This window comes from Morone saxatilis, unplaced genomic scaffold, assembly GCF_004916995.1.
Source record: "Morone saxatilis isolate NCDOM2014 unplaced genomic scaffold, NCSU_SB_2.0 Contig23, whole genome shotgun sequence".
Classification (NCBI taxonomy): Eukaryota; Metazoa; Chordata; class Actinopteri; family Moronidae; genus Morone; species Morone saxatilis.
In genome coordinates this window covers 10551661-10568467 of record NW_023339796.1, presented here as the reverse complement: position 1 = coordinate 10568467, position 16807 = coordinate 10551661, and the positions used below count along the sequence as shown (strand labels likewise).

General features: G+C 41.3%; 1 protein-coding gene across 3 annotated transcripts in view; it reads right to left on the bottom strand.

Annotated features, from left to right (window-relative positions):
- Positions 1-461: 461 nt before the first annotated feature.
- LOC118335100 (adhesion G protein-coupled receptor L2-like) overlaps positions 462-16807 on the bottom strand; it is an 84556-nt gene continuing 68210 nt past the window's right edge. The window contains exons 14-22 of one of the 3 annotated variants that reach the window (XM_035671298.1): positions 16166-16375; positions 14584-14804; positions 13742-13808; positions 10975-11066; positions 9437-9605; positions 8167-8295; positions 6905-7001; positions 5707-5832; positions 462-2492 (exon numbers count right to left, since the gene is read on the bottom strand). In XM_035671298.1, coding sequence (XP_035527191.1) covers positions 1630-2492; positions 5707-5832; positions 6905-7001; positions 8167-8295; positions 9437-9605; positions 10975-11066; positions 13742-13808; positions 14584-14804; positions 16166-16375 — 1974 coding nt within the window. In that variant the 3' untranslated portion in view covers positions 462-1629. Of the gene's footprint in view, positions 2493-5469; positions 5833-6904; positions 7002-8166; positions 8296-9436; positions 9606-10974; positions 11067-13741; positions 13809-14583; positions 14805-16165; positions 16376-16807 lie in introns of those variants that run through there. The other 2 variants (XM_035671296.1, XM_035671297.1) reach the window with 2 other exon arrangements.

The following is a 16807-nucleotide window of genomic DNA, read 5'->3' as shown; positions in this document are numbered from 1 at the left end:
ACACAATTTTAGTGTCTTCTGTCATGCTGACAGTTCCTTTTACATCTGCCACATCACACTGTCACACTGGGTGACTTCATTAGGATGAACTTTTTTTTTTTTTTTATTTCCCACACACACGGTCTTGCTGCCATCAATCCACTAATACACAAAATGTGTCCCCTCAAAAGATACAATGTATTCCTGTTTGAGTGAAGTTTGCTAAAAACTACAGTGCCCAGCTGTTTAAGGAAATTATTTAGCTTAAGAAAAAAAAAGAGAGTATATATTTGATACTGGTTATTAAAGATAAACGTCTTCATTAGGAACGGGTGGCTTGTACAGTCAGGGTAGACTAACACATTCTCAGTTTCATTAGTTTTGACAACAGTTTAAATGTACTCAGCATTATCCTTTTCAACATGTTTGGATCATAGCAGATCTTTTATACAAAACATGAATAAGCAGCCAGACATCTGCGAACAAGAAAAAATTTCACATTTATTTGATATCAAACAGGAGTTGAATTAAATATCAGCTGATGATGGGCTCTTACAAAAGAAAGAAAATGAACCTAATCAGTGCTGCAACAACTTTTCACACTTTCCAACCATGTTCTTTTTTCACTTTTTTTTTCTGAATAGCTCAGTTAATAAATTAATTAGTGTCAAAGGATGAAACATGTCCGCAAAAACTGCACTATCGCATTGACACGAACATAAGTCTTTAAACCTGACAATTTCTTTCAAGTAAAATAAATTACACAAGTTTCCAATTCACTCCAAATCTGTGCATGGCCTGGTGTTAACAAATATACTACTGGCAAAAACTCATCATTCATGAAAGCAAAAGCACTTCACAAGCAGAGACGTGAGCATGATTTCATATGGACTGATATCTCTCGAAACTTTTTTTTTTTCATATTCAAACATACTACAACGAGTCAAGTGTGAGAGGAAAAAAGCACATTTCCACCATTTTAATTAACCTTGTCTGAAGAATCTTATTAACATTGAAAGGGCATAACTACTGAATGGTTGCCGTTTCTTTTTTTTTTTCTTTCTTTTTTTTTGACTTTATACACTAGTGGTACAGCAAAATATATTTTCTTTAGCTGTTACTTTGACAACAGTTAAATGTGCAATAGAGAAAATATAAGGCCTGAGTCTGAATTAGTGGTTTCTTAACTTTACAGTCTTGACTGTGTAGTGGAGCCACACTAGTTCTAGTTCTGTACTTCATGACTAAAAAGACCCTGGTTCTGCAAAGTCCCCCAGGAATATGACAGGAGCTTCATAGTTCTTTGCTTGGAGTATTTTTTTTTTTATCCCTTATTCTTCAACAGTACAGAACAACAGAAATGCCAGACTTATCTCTGACACAGCGGCCTGTGTGTTATTCTCTGCACCTCTTTAGTCCAACAGAGCAGAGCTTTCACAGTCCACATTTGTCTGGCCTCGGATGGACGTGTTTTGTGTGTTAATGAGATCTGTGTGCAAAAGTCATTTCTTCATTCCTTTTCCCACCCAACATTTCACTTCCTGTCCTAACAGGAAGGGCATGTGGAGTGCGGAGCCAGACTTGCCGGCTCTCATGACATCAACTGAAAGGACCCATCTGTTAAAACCTGTGCAAACAAAGACGGCCCACTCAGAGGCTGGTAATAAGCTGCATTTGTCCGTCGCTGGGCGCCTCTCCCTCCTGCGCGCAGTCTTCATTGTTGGGGGGGATGATGCACCCGTCGCTGGTGCCTCGGTTTATGTGGTAGTAGGACATGGGCTGCGGTGCATCACCGAGCTCGGGCATGCTTTTATGATACGCGTCCTCGCCTTCACTTCCAGGTGAGGGGGAGAGCTCTTCCTCCTCCTCCGGGGGGTACGGCGAAGCTGAGGGCGAGGGAGAGTCTCTCAGGTTTGGCATGCTGGTGTAAAGGGAGTCTCTATTATTGTTGGGTGAATGGGAGCCCATGTCCTCCACTGCAGTAACAGTCTCAGAGCCATGGCCGCCCTGCCCCTCGAGGCGCCTGGGGGCCTTCTGGGCACTGTAGAGCAGGGAGTGAGTCCTCTGGGGCAGGAGGGGGGCCTCCAGCGCCTCCTTGTGGTGGGGGTGCAGGAGCAGCTCCAGGGTGGCGTGGCCTCCTCTTCCACTTCCTCTCTGGGGGGATGAAGCCTCGGTGTGATCGGCCACGATGGCGTCATCCTCACTGCCGCTCCCACCCCCGCCTCGGTCCACTGTCACTCTGGTCTGGGGAGGCAGAGCTCTGTCCCGCTCCCTTTGGGCGTCGCGACCTTTGGGGGCCCCACGGGGCCTCAGGTTGTTGTGGACGATCTCAGATATGATCATCTTCTCAAAGGCGGCATCGTCCAGATTGAGGCCCCCCAGCTCACCCGGGGCTCTAACGCCCACGGCCTCATAGTCGTCGTCTCGCAGGGAGTAGCTGTTGTTGAAATTGCCATTGAGGGGAAGGGTGTCCATGGCACTGATGTCCCTGCTGTTGCTCAGAGAGTGCTGTCCTGCAAGGAAAGGCAGAAGGAGTGCATGAGGTATAATTTTTTTCCTTTTGATAGAACAAAACAGTCTCCACTACACCATCCACATACAACTTGATACTGCTCAGGACACTGCACTCTTGTGCTCTTTGATCTCTGGGTTAATTTTAATTTTATGCAAATACAAAATGTTTTAAAATTCAAAGGAGAACCCAATTAGCTGCCCACCATGTCCATCCTCGTCATGACTGAATATCATTATAGCCAATATAAGAGATTATCCTGAACAATATTGGAGAAATGAGAACAGAAGATGATTTAAAAACTTAAAAAATATAGTACGGCAACACGCTATACAGTAGCTGATGACCAGGTTACAACACAGCAGCATACCAAAAGCAATGGGAGAGGATGAGCGTTAAATAAAGAAATAAATACAAGCTGATGAGGAAGTGTTGTGACATAAACAATGAATAAAACATTCCACCTCTTAAAAGAAGGCAAGACAAAAGAGTAATGTCGAACACAGATGGCCAGCCACCTCTCTTCACTGGGGCCCCACAAGCACAGCAACAACCCCCACACACCACGACAGACAGGCACGGTGCAATGACTCACTTTGCCACCACTCACATCAAGTGTGTCTGCTCAGGCTATCTGGCCTAAGAACAGCTGATGTGCAAAAAAAGTAAAACAGATGCTTTTTTTCAATTGCAGCAGAAATAACAAAATCACTGAAATAAGACAAAAGTGGAAGCTTGTAACATCCAGCCTGGATTCAGTCAATCCAACTCGGATTGTGTCCTTGCAATTAACTGTAATTTAGCCCATGTGATGCTTTGCTCAAATTGTTGGAGATGGATGGAGAATGACAGTGAAATTATGTGTTTTGAGTTTGAGAGAGCTAAAGGACAAACCAAGGACAACTGAATCCTGGACTCAGCAGGTGAAAGGGTTTAGCAGCAAGCAAGATCTTCTCTTTAAAATTATCCAGTAAAAGAACATTTCCTGATGAAATTGTTTCTTCCTGAGTGACGCATATTATTTTTTCCATTTTAGAAGTGTACATCTATAGCTCTTATGTGAGCAAAACACACACACACACACACACACACAGCGAATACTCTCATTTTGTCCGGCCCTATGACTAAGCTCAACTAGACAGGATGAAAGGAAGGAGGGAGTAGTTGATTGGATATGGAGGATTTCATTTACTGGGATACACTGAAGAGCCTGTAAGTTAAAGCCGACAATGGTTCTAGCGTGACGTGGGGGGGGGGGTGTCTCTCCACACGACAAAAAAAGGGGAAAAGTGTAGTCTTCGGTTCAAGCAAAACGTGTCAGAAAATGGATGATTAGCAACTGAGGAAAAAAAAAGCTCTAAAAAACAACATCAAAGACATTTTCTAAAAAAGACACAAAAGAGCAAAAGGCAGAAAGGGGGAGCGGGGGGGGGTTATTAGACACTTCTCTGAATAGACCACAAACTTGCCAACTTCCAAATTTGCATTTGTTTATGCACAGGCAATGATTTTATTGCAGACAGGTATTGTCTACCGGGAGTGAAGGGAAATGATGTGAACAGAATTCAACTGGACACGGCGACAGCTGCACTCTGGGAACCGTTCCAGCAGAGTCTCATCCAAGATGTTCTCCTTACCGATTTTACTGCATCGGATGAACATCTGCAGAGTATTACTTAGTATTAATACACTTATAATAGAAGACACGCTCATCCTTTTTGCGGGAGCTAAATGTAATGACTATAGCAGACGGAATTTTGAAAAAGCTCGTGTTAAACTTGACAGTCTCTCGGCGCGTATTTCATACTTGGTTGGTGATCTTCACACCAGGTTTTGACATTTGTGTGTCATGCTGTTGCCTGCTATCCTCAAACTAGTTTCCATATGTTAAATCTTCGAATTTGTCGTCACTGCTTCCTGATCTACTGTCGCTCCTGTGTTTGAACACGGCTAAGTGCAGCAGCTCGCCTCAGGGGGGAGAAGGAATGTTTCTACAGGTAAAGGAGATGTTTATGTTGACATTCAGAGTTACCTGCTAATTAAATATCTCAGTTTATCAGTCTCTGGTGCTCCAATGTTAACATGCAATTATTCTACAATGATTAGGCAGGTAAACATTTTAGGGCAATAAAGCACAAGCTGTCTGCATACACACTGACTTCTGTGGCTGAGCTGCTCGGCTGCTGCTGAGCTCACACACACTCACTCAGACACACAACACACACACACACAAAAAAATCACAAAATGCCTTTGATTTTCTGTGCAGACATTGTTTGGTCCCAACCCTGCTTCATTATCTCTGAGTGTGAAGTGCTCTCACTGTGCTGTAAGCGAGCTTGCAGCACAAAACAAGACCATGATAACTGCAGCAGGTTAAAGCTATATGTTACTGCATATCCTCTCCTTACACACTTTCACCATAATGCTGTTTTTGTATATTCTCTTTAATCATCAAATGCCTGTGAATATCTGAGGGCTACGACTCTGCCCGCATTGCGTCATGTGCTTCTGTTTCTTTGATTGGGTTTCTCTTGCTCTGCCAGTGTGGAACTAGGTCACCATAAACACTGACATGTTTTGAATCAGTCTGATTTGACGTAAACTGAGGAAAATGTAAAGGTTTCAACATCCATGATTGCAGGTCAACAGCGCAAACAATCCGGACCGACATGTGAAGCTCATTTTCAACAGAGAGGAATTCCCTTCTGACTGCTCAGTAGATAGCATTGACGTCTCTGAGTTTGTCTGCTTCTGTGTTTACAAAGGAGAAACATGCATAGATAAGCGCTACTGGAAATACAGAGAAGGTGTGAATGAAGAACAAGCGGTAAATCTAGAGTAATTATTCTCAACATTCTCAATGCATACTGTGTCAGAGCTGTATATAAATCGAACACACTTAAAGGAGAGAGTTATATGAGAGGATTGATATGTTGAATATGAAGCTACAGCCAGCTGCCTGTTAGCTTAGTTTAGCATAAAGACTGGAAAAAAGGGGAAACGGCTAGCCTGGCTCTGTAAAATGGCAACAAAATCCGCCTACATGCTAGCTATGCTAACTGGCTGTAGCTTTATACTTAATGGACGGACATGAGTGTGGTTTCTATCATCTCACCTGACCCTCCCCCATAAGTGTATTTTCCAACATGTCAAACTTTTGCTTTCAAACAAACACAGATCTATGCAAGAATGAAGGTGGAGGGCGGAGGTGCACCTGGGGAGTGAAAGGCCGGTGGAGAGGGGGTGTTGCACACCACCGTTTCTGCCAGCAGGTTGTTATAAGGGTTAGTGTCGTGGGTTCGGAGGAGAGGGTTAGTTAGGAGGTAGTTTCCAGTCATCCCTGAAATAACAGGAAGAGAGAGAAGAGAGAGATGGAGAAAAATCAGGAGGGAAGAAAAACAGTTGAGGAAAAAGAGCTCGAGGTACTGTACTTTATGGTCTGCGGTGGTGCGCTGCGCAGCTGTCGACATAAACAAACACTGACATTCGCTGTCTAAAATCTGACACCACAAAGGATTTATGACCTGCAATTCATCTGCCTTCTATTACGGACAAAGCGGCCATTGAAATGATGGTCAAAGCAAGACATTATCCAAACAGTCGGCCGATGTAACTGACAAACAACATTATCACGACAAGTGTTGACCAAAGCCTAGCAACACAATCAACTCCAGTGTTTATGTAAAACAAATTCATCTAAACAAACTTGTCCAGTCGAGACACTAGACAAAACATGTCTAAGTGGCCTGCCATGAATAATACAGTATCCCCATCATCGTCAGCATGATTGTGTAAATCCTGAAGAATGTAATAACTATCCTCAGTCATTTGGACGGATCACTGAGAAACTCTGCGCTGGCATGTGTGTTTCTAAAATAAAAAAAAAAAATCATAACTACAGCCAAATCTTCGCTGGCACAGTCGGCAGCCTGAGCTTCACGATGCCGGGATCACTCCCAAAATCTGCTCTGACCTCAGCCTGACTTTGCTCATCTCCTCCCCACCCCTACCTTCATCCTGACAATCACTCCAGGGTGAGGATAAGTTAGGAGGCTGCTGCACAGCCAGCCTCTCCAGTCAGGGTCGCTAGGATTTGAACCCAAGTCCTCACCGTAACATTTTAAGCCACACAAAATATCCCACCTCTTTTCTATCTCTGTTTTCACATCTTTCATATAATCCCAGTGAAGTAGAAAAATGCAGGTAAAATGCAGTTAACCTTCACGGGCAGCATTTAACGCTGTTTTGTTTTTTTTTATTGCTCAACACTAAGAGAAAAGCCACTTTTCAGAGCCGCCACGGAGCCGCGTAAGCTGCATTAATTGAAGTGTTTATAGAGAATTCAGAGCTTCTTCACAAAGAGAATGGCGCATGAGTCTCGTCTGGTGGCGATGGAAGAAACGGTTTCTCACCCTGGTTGAGTGTGGAGGTGCTGTTTATGTCTCCCGAGATGAAGGAGGACTCCGACTGCTTCCTAACAGTGTCGTTCCACATCCGCCTGATGCGGCTCTGGGTAGAGAGAAAAGCATCCATTGATCAGGACTCAACATGGTGCTGCTGTTATTCAAGGCTTCTGGCCCTGAGGATTGAGTGGCTGCGTGGGTTTGTGATTCAAACCTACAGATTCTCTGGATAATTCTCTCAATTTCTTTTCTTTCCGCCTACCCTGATAACAGATATAATAGAACACTTAAAAAGAAAAGTTTACACAGTACTGTAACATGTTCTAATGTAAAAAAACATTCAATTTCCATCCCTTGATGTATAACCTTGGCAGTGTAACAGCTCGATAACAAAGCCCAACATCACAAAGTCAAATCAAGTACTTCTATTTAAATGGTAAAACTGTGTATGAAGTTGAAAGAATCAGATTAACAATAATAATATTGTTGAGTGAGGAAGGTTGGAAATAAACTTAAGAATTTTCTAAATCTTTACTAAAGGATAAGGCTGGTCATAATATATATATTATTCTTATTGTCAACAAATCCTATGAAAAGACCAAAAACCAACAATGTGTAACTTTCTCAAGATTTCCTCTGCGCCTCTCAGCCACAAGGCCGTTTTTCCCTGAGGACATACTGCAGAACTCAACAACTCAAGGATTGCTGGATTGCTCAGGGCAAGTAAGATGCCACAGTGGGCTCCAACTTTTTATTGCATATGTTTGTTAGAGTTAGAGAGCAAGTTAGAGAGCAAGGTGGATAAAACAGGCATTCAAAGGCATGCAAAGTTTCAAAAAAATGTCACTGAAGTGCTATAACAAAATTGCTGACAGATATTGTCTGTTTTGAATCTTTAATTGCATTGACTAATAATAATAATAATAATAATAATAATAATAAAAGTTTTATTTTCATTTGATGTTTATAAACATTACATAATGTAATGAAATTATTCCTACATTTTTTTTTATCTTGAATTACCAAAAAAAGGGTCACAAATATATACTTTCAAGTTTTAAGAAGCATTATTCAAAAAGGAGAAAATAATGTATATGTTGGGTACTATTTTCCGCTGCGAATGAATACATATGAGAATGGAGCTCTATGGCACAGAGGAATAACCTACAGTATATCAGGCTTTGGATTCATAGACAAATACAAACCTTTTCACGCACGATTGTCTATATGTTAAACTCTGACATATCTGATTTGCGGTGGTGTACACGTACTTGTGTTGCAGATGAGTAGCGGGCAGTGGATCGAGACGTGGCTGTCTTGGCTGAACTGTGGGGTCCCTCAGGCGGCAGCGCGCCACAGCACTGGGACTGACGGAAACATTTGCTGTACTCTTTGCGGACCTGCAGAGAAACAAAAGATCAGGAGAGATTGAGCATAGTGACAGCGACACAACCCCCCTCCATCCATCCTCCAGTAACTATCCTTGAGGGTCGCAGGGGAACTGGGGCCAATCCCACCCTAGACAGGCCAATCACATGGCATTCACACCATTCAGACTTGCATTGACACCTACAGGCAATTTAGAGTTGCCGATTAACCTAACCTGCATGTCTTTAGACTGTGGGAGGAAACTGGAGCACCCGGAGGAAACCCACACAGGCACCGGGAGAACATGCAAACTTCACACAGAAAGGCCCAGCCGGCCGTCAGGTTCAGACAAGAGGCTTCAGTGCTAACCACCTCACCAACCCATGAGGGATACAAAGCCCAAATCTTTATCAAATGTCATCCAGCTGACAGCAGCTTAAATGCCAGTAAGGATACTGCAAACAATGTGATAACATGTTGAAATACTGTAGAGAGGAAGCTCTCTGATATGGGCGCTGCAAAGTGAGACTGTATAAAATATGGTGAAATGTTGCAATATAAATATTTACAGATCCCCACATATATAGATTAGTATAGATTTGGAAAGAAAAAGGGAATGATTGGCAGTGCTGCGTTTGAACTGTGAAAATAAAGCTACAACTACTAATTAATTAATAGTAAAAGATTATGTTCTCAAGTAACTGTTTTGTCCATAACAATTTTGCCTAATGTGACTTTTTCAGAAGGTCTTTTTTGTCAGATCAACCCCCAAACCTCAATTTACTATTATAAATAAGCAGATTTTTGGTATGAATAATCAATTATCAAAATAGTTGCCAAATTATTTTCAATTGACTTATTAATATACAGTATAATTAACTGAAACAATAGGTTAAATAATCAATCAGTCAATTATTTTGTTTAGTCTATAAAATGTGAGAAAATTGTGAAAAATGCTACAATTTCCAGTGTGTTGTCTTTCGAAAACACTAAAGGATATTGTATTTACAGATAAAAAATTCTCACATTTAAGAAGCTAGACGAAGCAAATGTTTGCCATTTTGACTGCATAAACAACTTGTTGTTGATTAATTCTTCATTAAAAATCTGTTGTTCAACTAATCAATTAAACAACTAATAATTCCGGATGAGCGCCGGAGGACGAAGTCTTACCTTTTTCTGGAGAAGGCAGTGGAAGATGAAAATGAACATCCCTTGCAGAGTGTTGAAGATGGTAAAGAGGTAAGCCATCACAATGGAGGATTCATTGAGGAAGAACAAGCCAAAGGACCATGTGAGCCCCAACAGGCAAAGTAGGGCAAATGCTCCCAACACCCAAGACCTGCGCAAGAGAAAGAAGACTGACATTAACTGGTGAAAACCGCAACACTGCACCAGATTTCATCTTTGCTTGGTTTGACGTTTCTTTGCTCCTGGACAGAAACTTGTTTAAAAAACAAAACAAAAAAAGCAATACCCCCCATTTGCTATTTTCCTTTAGGACAAGTTGCACTAGTGGTGGTACTGTGCATAAATGCTGATACCAAAGTTTTGGAATTAATGTGCATTCGGTATTTGACACTAAGTCAAAAAATATTTCCTTGGTCTTCCTTGGAGTTGCTGGCTAAAGAGACTGCAAACGCAGCAGGTTTTTTCCTTGGCGGCTTCCAGGAAAGCCTAGAGGAAATAAGATAACTTCACAGTCACTTTCAATGACGATGGCTGGTCGTTATTGATACACAAGAGAGAAGCGAGCCACCCAGGGAGCGATACGGTGAGCATGCAGAGGGGAGAAGAAATGGGACACATCATTGAGAGAGGATTCACGGAAAAATGAGAGGCAGTGTTGAGAACAATGGCTGCTTTTGCTGTCCAGCTTTTGGATTCTTTTTTTATCCAAGACACAAAATGCCATCAATTCCAATTATTTCACTTTTTTTTTAACAGTTGCCACATTTGACACAGAAACTAAATACAAAGCGGATTTTAGGTAGACCCTAATTAATGACAGTTAATGAGTTTTGACTTTGAAGGATAATGTGTGAAATCCAGCATCCACTAATGCGGCTTTCTGTATGCTAAAAACAAACCTGAATGCCAATGCCTATTTTTTTGGGTTTGAACCAAAATCTGAATGGTTGCCTAAAAATCAAGCGCCCACATAACATGTGTTGGCCTGCCCTCAAACATATTGTTGAACAAGCATTCAGGCAAAGAAATGTACAGGGACCTGTTTTTTTATCGAGCAAATGCAGCCCACTGAAAGTGGGAAGATGTGGGGTGGGGGGGATTTTTTTTCCGTTTTTACAATCTTTAAATCTTTGAGGCGTGTAGTTTAGTCTGTCTTCCAAGAAAGCCTTTAAACTACGCCAGCACAAGAGCAAAAAGGTCAAAAATGCAGTTATGAAGAAATAAAAAAAGGCAATATAACCCTGCATAGTGCAAATACTGAAATCATAAAATGAACTAAAAAGGGCAGCACCCATACGGACCAAAATAAAATCTGAAAGGGAAAAATATTGGTCTGGGCGGGTTTAAGAGAAAAGAAAATCAAATAAATATGTTGGTCAAATGCAGCTTTTGAAATTCAGGAGGGAGGCAAAAGCAGTAATGGTGCATATTATTTTTCTTTTCACAACCAACACACACACACACACACACACACACACACACAGTCTCAGAGCTAGAACCCAGAGTGACAACCCTCTTACCTGATACCCCCCAGCCTGGACGAGTCAGGTTTCATGGAGGTGGAGTGCTTCACCATCTTGAACATCGTCACCACCAGGAAGATGACATTGACCTGTCAAAACAGACGCGTATCAGGGTTAACAGACTGCACTTAGACAGGCATCCAATTCCTGTTACTACTATAACAGCAGTAAAGTATTTAGATCCTTTACTTTACTATGTAAAAGTACTAATACCACACTGAATAAATACTATTGAATGTAAAGAATTCTATTTAAGAAGTAAAAGTATGTCAAGGAAATGTACTTAAAGTATTCTTCTATTTCAGTAGATATTAATATTATACTGTTTTAGTTGGTTGAGGTGTAGCTAATTTCATTTTTTTATACAGGACTCCAATTGATGATCACTTTCCTTAGGGATTTTTGTTTTTGTATGTAAAAAAAATCATAAAAAATGTTTTTTCAAAATAATTGAATTGAAAAGCAAAATATCCTGACATTTGTGAATCTGGAACGATAAAATATCTGGAATTTCAACAAGAAAAATTACAAACTATTATTGTCAATTAATTTAAAGTCAGTCAACTAATCCATTAATTGACTAATTGTTCTGGCTCTATTGTATGTCATGGTTGGTAGTTTTTTAAAGTATTTTATAAGCTCTGCATATGTTTTGTATGCAAATCCCTTAGTGGAGTAAAAAGTATATAAAACTATTTCCCTCTGAATGAGAGTATTAGTATAAAGGGGCATGAAAAAGAAAAAGAAAACAACTAAAGTACCGAAAGTATGTCAAATTTGTACTTGAGTAAATGTACTTCATTCCACTACTGGTTGCTAACACATACAGTAATATTTCATGTTGACTTAGAGTATTGCTTAATCTATAATGGTTCTGGCCCAATGGAGAGCGCAAACACCAGCATACTTTTACCTAGAGGAATAAGAAAATGTAATGCATCAGTAGAGATCCTAAAGTACACTGACTTCCAAAGAAAGAAAAAAAAAGGAAAAAAAAACAACAGTGAGAGGTTAAGGCTTTGGTCCACTTCACACAGTTCTGGCCTTCAACATATGCTGCACTAAAAGTTTCTCTTCCCGCTTTTGTTTGACACTATATTCAATCCCAAAGTGCAAATCCTCATTGAATATGAGAATGTATATCTGTTGAAGTCCAAACAGATCTGATGTACCGCCGAACAAAGCTCCAGAAAAATACAGAAAGGAAAGAACCGAGCTGAGTGCCATATTTTAGAAACAATTTTTACTGAAGCCAGGAAAAACATTTAAGTGATTCAAGCCATACATCCAGAAAGGTTTCCATGCTCTCAGGATGTCTCTCTGTAAGCACTGGAGGGCCCGTGGCCACCGAGGGAAAGGGAGGAGATGTGCTTCAATTTGGCTCCATACCATATTAAACCTTTGAAATGCTCTTCTGTAAATATTCAATGAAAAACAAGTATATATCCGGATTTTTATGTTATTAAAAACTTCTATCCCATATCTGCTTCGAGCGAGCGTTTTGAAAGCATGACCAATCTACTGTACATAAAGGAAAATAAAACGCCAAAAACATGAGCTGGCAAGAAAACAAAGCAGAATGAGCTCAATGTCAGTCGAGCTCAGTTTATCAAATACCTCATTTTCTTCTGTCTTTAAACGGAAACAACAAGAGCGCGAGTGGAGAGCAGATGGAAACCAGCAGTGAAAGACGGAAGAAAAGGGTGACTAAGAAGACAGAAAGAGCCTTTTAGATCACAGCTTAGAGTAACACTGAGTTTTGTCTCCCAGCCACTGGGGCCAATTTACGTCTGCGTGAGTCGAGTGGCTGGAGATGCATTTAACGCAGAGAGATGACACAGATCCGATGAGACACACAGACAGACTGACGGACAGCGAGGCGAGGAGGCAGGCAGGCACTCTGCAGAAAGCTGAGGCAAACTACATATGGACTCCCCCCACCTCATGCCTGGTCTCCAAGGGACTGTCTTCTACAATATTCAGGTTTCTGGCTTCTCTGCCAAATACAGCGCAAAAAAACCAGTGTTGCAGACGCAGCACTTCTCTGGGTTTTACATGTATTTACAGCCTATAGACAGATTTACATTGTGTGTTAAACTATGCGCCTATATGGATATGCAGTGTGTTTGTTTAGGGCTGTGTGCATGCATTCCTGCATGCATGTATGTGCATGTTGTGTATGTGTGTGTGTGTGGGGCTGTGTGCATTGTGAACACCCAGCGCACCACATGAAATATTAAAAGGTGAAGATGGAGATGTCCGTGTGCTGGGATTGGCTGGGGATGTGTCATGATCCTCAGCAGGGATATGAGCTGTGGTAATGGTTGTCTGGCCCACCCATTCATTACTTCCATGTTCACCCCCCAAACTCGCCCCCACCGCCTCCCGCCACTATCACCCTTGTTTTCCCACTGAGCAAATGACCTTCATGCCTGAGACGATTTCTCCTCCTGATTGCAGGAGGGGAGTATTCTCTAGATGTACAGCAAGGACCAAACAGCTTTAAGTTGTTGCCGCTCACCAGTTCTGATTTCAGAGGATTTCATAGCTGAGTGGACACTGATGTCCTCATGTCAGCTATAATGGGACCACTTTCCTTTCATGCAAATTGATCGGAGAAAGCAGAGCTAAGAGGCTGCCAGCACAGAGAGAGGGGAAATCTATAAACAGTTTTCAAAGCGTTTCTTTGAAAAAATAACACAAATAAATAAAAAAAAACAGTTATCACACATACAAAATAATATCACACAAAATCACAACTTACCACAATTATGAAGGTTACAGGTCCGATGAAGCTCCATATGAAATGGTTATCCACCCTCAGCCAGCATCTACGAGGTGCAAAAGGTGATACTCAGTTCATTAAATCATCTCATTGCCAAAACAAAGATGTATCTCATCGATCAGGGCCCAGCAGAGCTGGCTGGATGATAGGCCACAGCAACAGAATAGAGAGACTCCTCTGACCACAGAGAAGAAAACCCGACCTTGAGGGAGTGTTGGCCTCGTGCCATGAGAAGCTGCAGTCTGAAAGCTAGTGGTTATTGGACTCATGACTTCACAGTCTGCAAATGTCTACAAATGTGGGATGTCGGACTGTGTACCTAAGACTCTGAACAGTAAACAATGTATTGTAGACGGTTCAAGAATGAATTGCACCTCCGTCTGTGTTTATCACCGGGAAACAGAAATGAAGTGAAGACTACAGCAATAAAAATGGAGTTTACTTAAATCCCATAAATTAGAGGTTTGCAGTCTTACAAATCATAAAGCTTGCTGCTTGGATGAAGACCAGCAGAGAAGTGCATAAACTTTTAACTGACAAGGCCGGCAATTATCCACATGCAAAGAATAAAAACCCAGCAGGCCAGTGCAGCCAGCGAGCACATTCATTAATGTTGCGGCTTTGCTCACAGCCTCTTCTTTTAGCAGTGACAGGGTGTAAATTTACCAGGGGGCAGAGGTGGACTACTCTTTGTGATATTACTATCATTAGCACATACATGCATGCTGTGTGGGTCTGTCTTGGTGGGGAGAAGAGAGGACTAATACTCCTGATTTTTTTATCCCACAAAAGAAGACTCTCTGCAGAGATGCCACACTCACGCCCGCTGTGTGCCGTAGCTTCTGTAGTCGATGGCTGCCGAGATGCCCACCACCACAGCCGGGATGAGGTACCCAGAGACGTAGTAGTACTTCCTGCGCGAAAACTCGCTCTCAAACACCTCGACCAGCATGAGGTACAGCTGCACGCCCTCCAGACACATCCAGGCGAATGCAGCCAGGAAGCAGAAGTGGAGAACGCCGGCGATGATGGAGCACACCAGCTGAGAGAAGACACGTGCAGACATTACACACAAAGGTAAAAGGGTCGTTAGAGAGATAATTTGGGGTTAGTTAAATCTGACATTTCCTAGTTACTCAAAATGACTTTTTATTACTACTATTACAAACTGTTTTATGCTTTAGTTTAGAGTTTAAAAATGGCCCGTGACATTAGCTCAGCTTTGCTAGATTACAGTGTCCATGGGATCAAGTAGTGGCCCTGCTTAAAGCTGCTCGAATCAATATTTTTTATCAAATCAAATGACTACATGTAATGTGAAAGGGGTCACTTGAGCTTTTTAGCATCAATATTTTAGTTTAATATTTCTCAGCTCAGTATTTTAGGTTTTATGGCCTTTAACGTTATTGTTTTGGTTTCCAGTTCCAGCAGGCAGCTGTTTTCAGCAAAAAACATTTGATAGACCCAAATATTTACTGCCTGCCTTCAACACAGATAAAGCTGGTTACTAGCTGGTGATTATAGTGGAGCATTTAGATTCCAGACATACATTTCCCTCAGGAGAGACAAAATCAGAGCTAAAATAAGAGTTAATATTGACTTCATGTTCATCAGGTGGGCAGAAATACTGTGTAAAAATGCAAATGTTTGTTGCGCTGGCCCTAAGTGGCCCAAAATTTTATTAAAACATTTCTAAAGCTCAGATAAAGATGGATGTCTGGTCAAACACAACTTATTTATTTCATCACCAACGGAAGAATTTAGGAATGAGGTTAGAGTTAATTATTTGTGAAAATGCATATTTGGTAAGAATGTTAATGTTGGACTAAAGAAAAAAACACTGAGAATCTGAGAATGTGTATCTCCCTACCCTAAATGGTAGTGATCCCATAAGCATTCAATAAATAAGTTAATCACTAGTAAATCACTAGCCAGCAAACAGCATCCAATATTATACAAAGGCATCCATTCTTAGTTATTTTTGTCGCAAAAAATGTACAATATGGGCTTATTGTTAAAATGCAGACTGTGAAACTAAGCTTTGTTCAGAGTGATGGAACTTTTTTTTCAGTTTTAGTGAAAGATTCCAAAGATAGAATAGATGCAGAAACACTATGTATAAAATCATGCCTAGAATATCTCTTCTTGATGGTGTAGCCATTAAAAAAAACATAAAACATCATCCGAGTTTTAATATTTCACTCAAAATTCAGCATTGTAGAAGTGCTGCAGATACAGATCAGATATGTGGTATTTTAAACTAATGTGGATTTTTTTTTTGCTAACTGTAAAGCCACTTAAAGGAACATTTAAGAAAGGTGTTTAAAGGTTAATTGCAGCAGATGAGCCAATTAATCAGTAGCATGAAAGTCAAAACTCTCTGCGGCATAATTTCCTCGGTACCTTTGGTTCCGTCATGTTGATGCCCACGAGGTAGACGAGCTCGCCGATGAAGAGGTTGAGGCAGAGGTTTTTGTGGATGGTGTTGCGATCACTCTGCAGACCTCTGAAGAAGCAGAAGGTGAAGAGGCTGATGGCGAGGCAGACGAGAGACACGGCGATACCCATCCGTGTGATGACGGTAAGAAGAAGCTCGTGGACGCTCCCTTCCCCCTACAGAGAAACAGACACGACAGTGTGACCTTCAACTCCACACTTTTTGTCATGATTGGTGGCATTTACGCACATGTAGCTATATTTGCCAAGGTACAAACACTGACTTGATGGAAACCTCGATGCATATAAAATGTTATAATGAAAATTGATATTTCTAAGCTGTGCAGTCCTTAAAGGATAGATTCACAGTCTTTCAAGTCTGTCTTAAAACAATATTCATGTTCGTACTGGCCATAAAACATCCCTTCCTACTGCTCTTTTAATGGAAGAGTTGTGGGACAAAATCCGCAGTCCCTGTTCTATGCAGCAATGTGTATTTGAAGCCAATACAAGGCTTCAGCAGTCTGAGTTAGACAAATCAAGTAGATATCTTCCAAACTTCTGTCTTTTTAGTACAAAGCCTTCTTTGTGTTTCCACAGACAGTGATT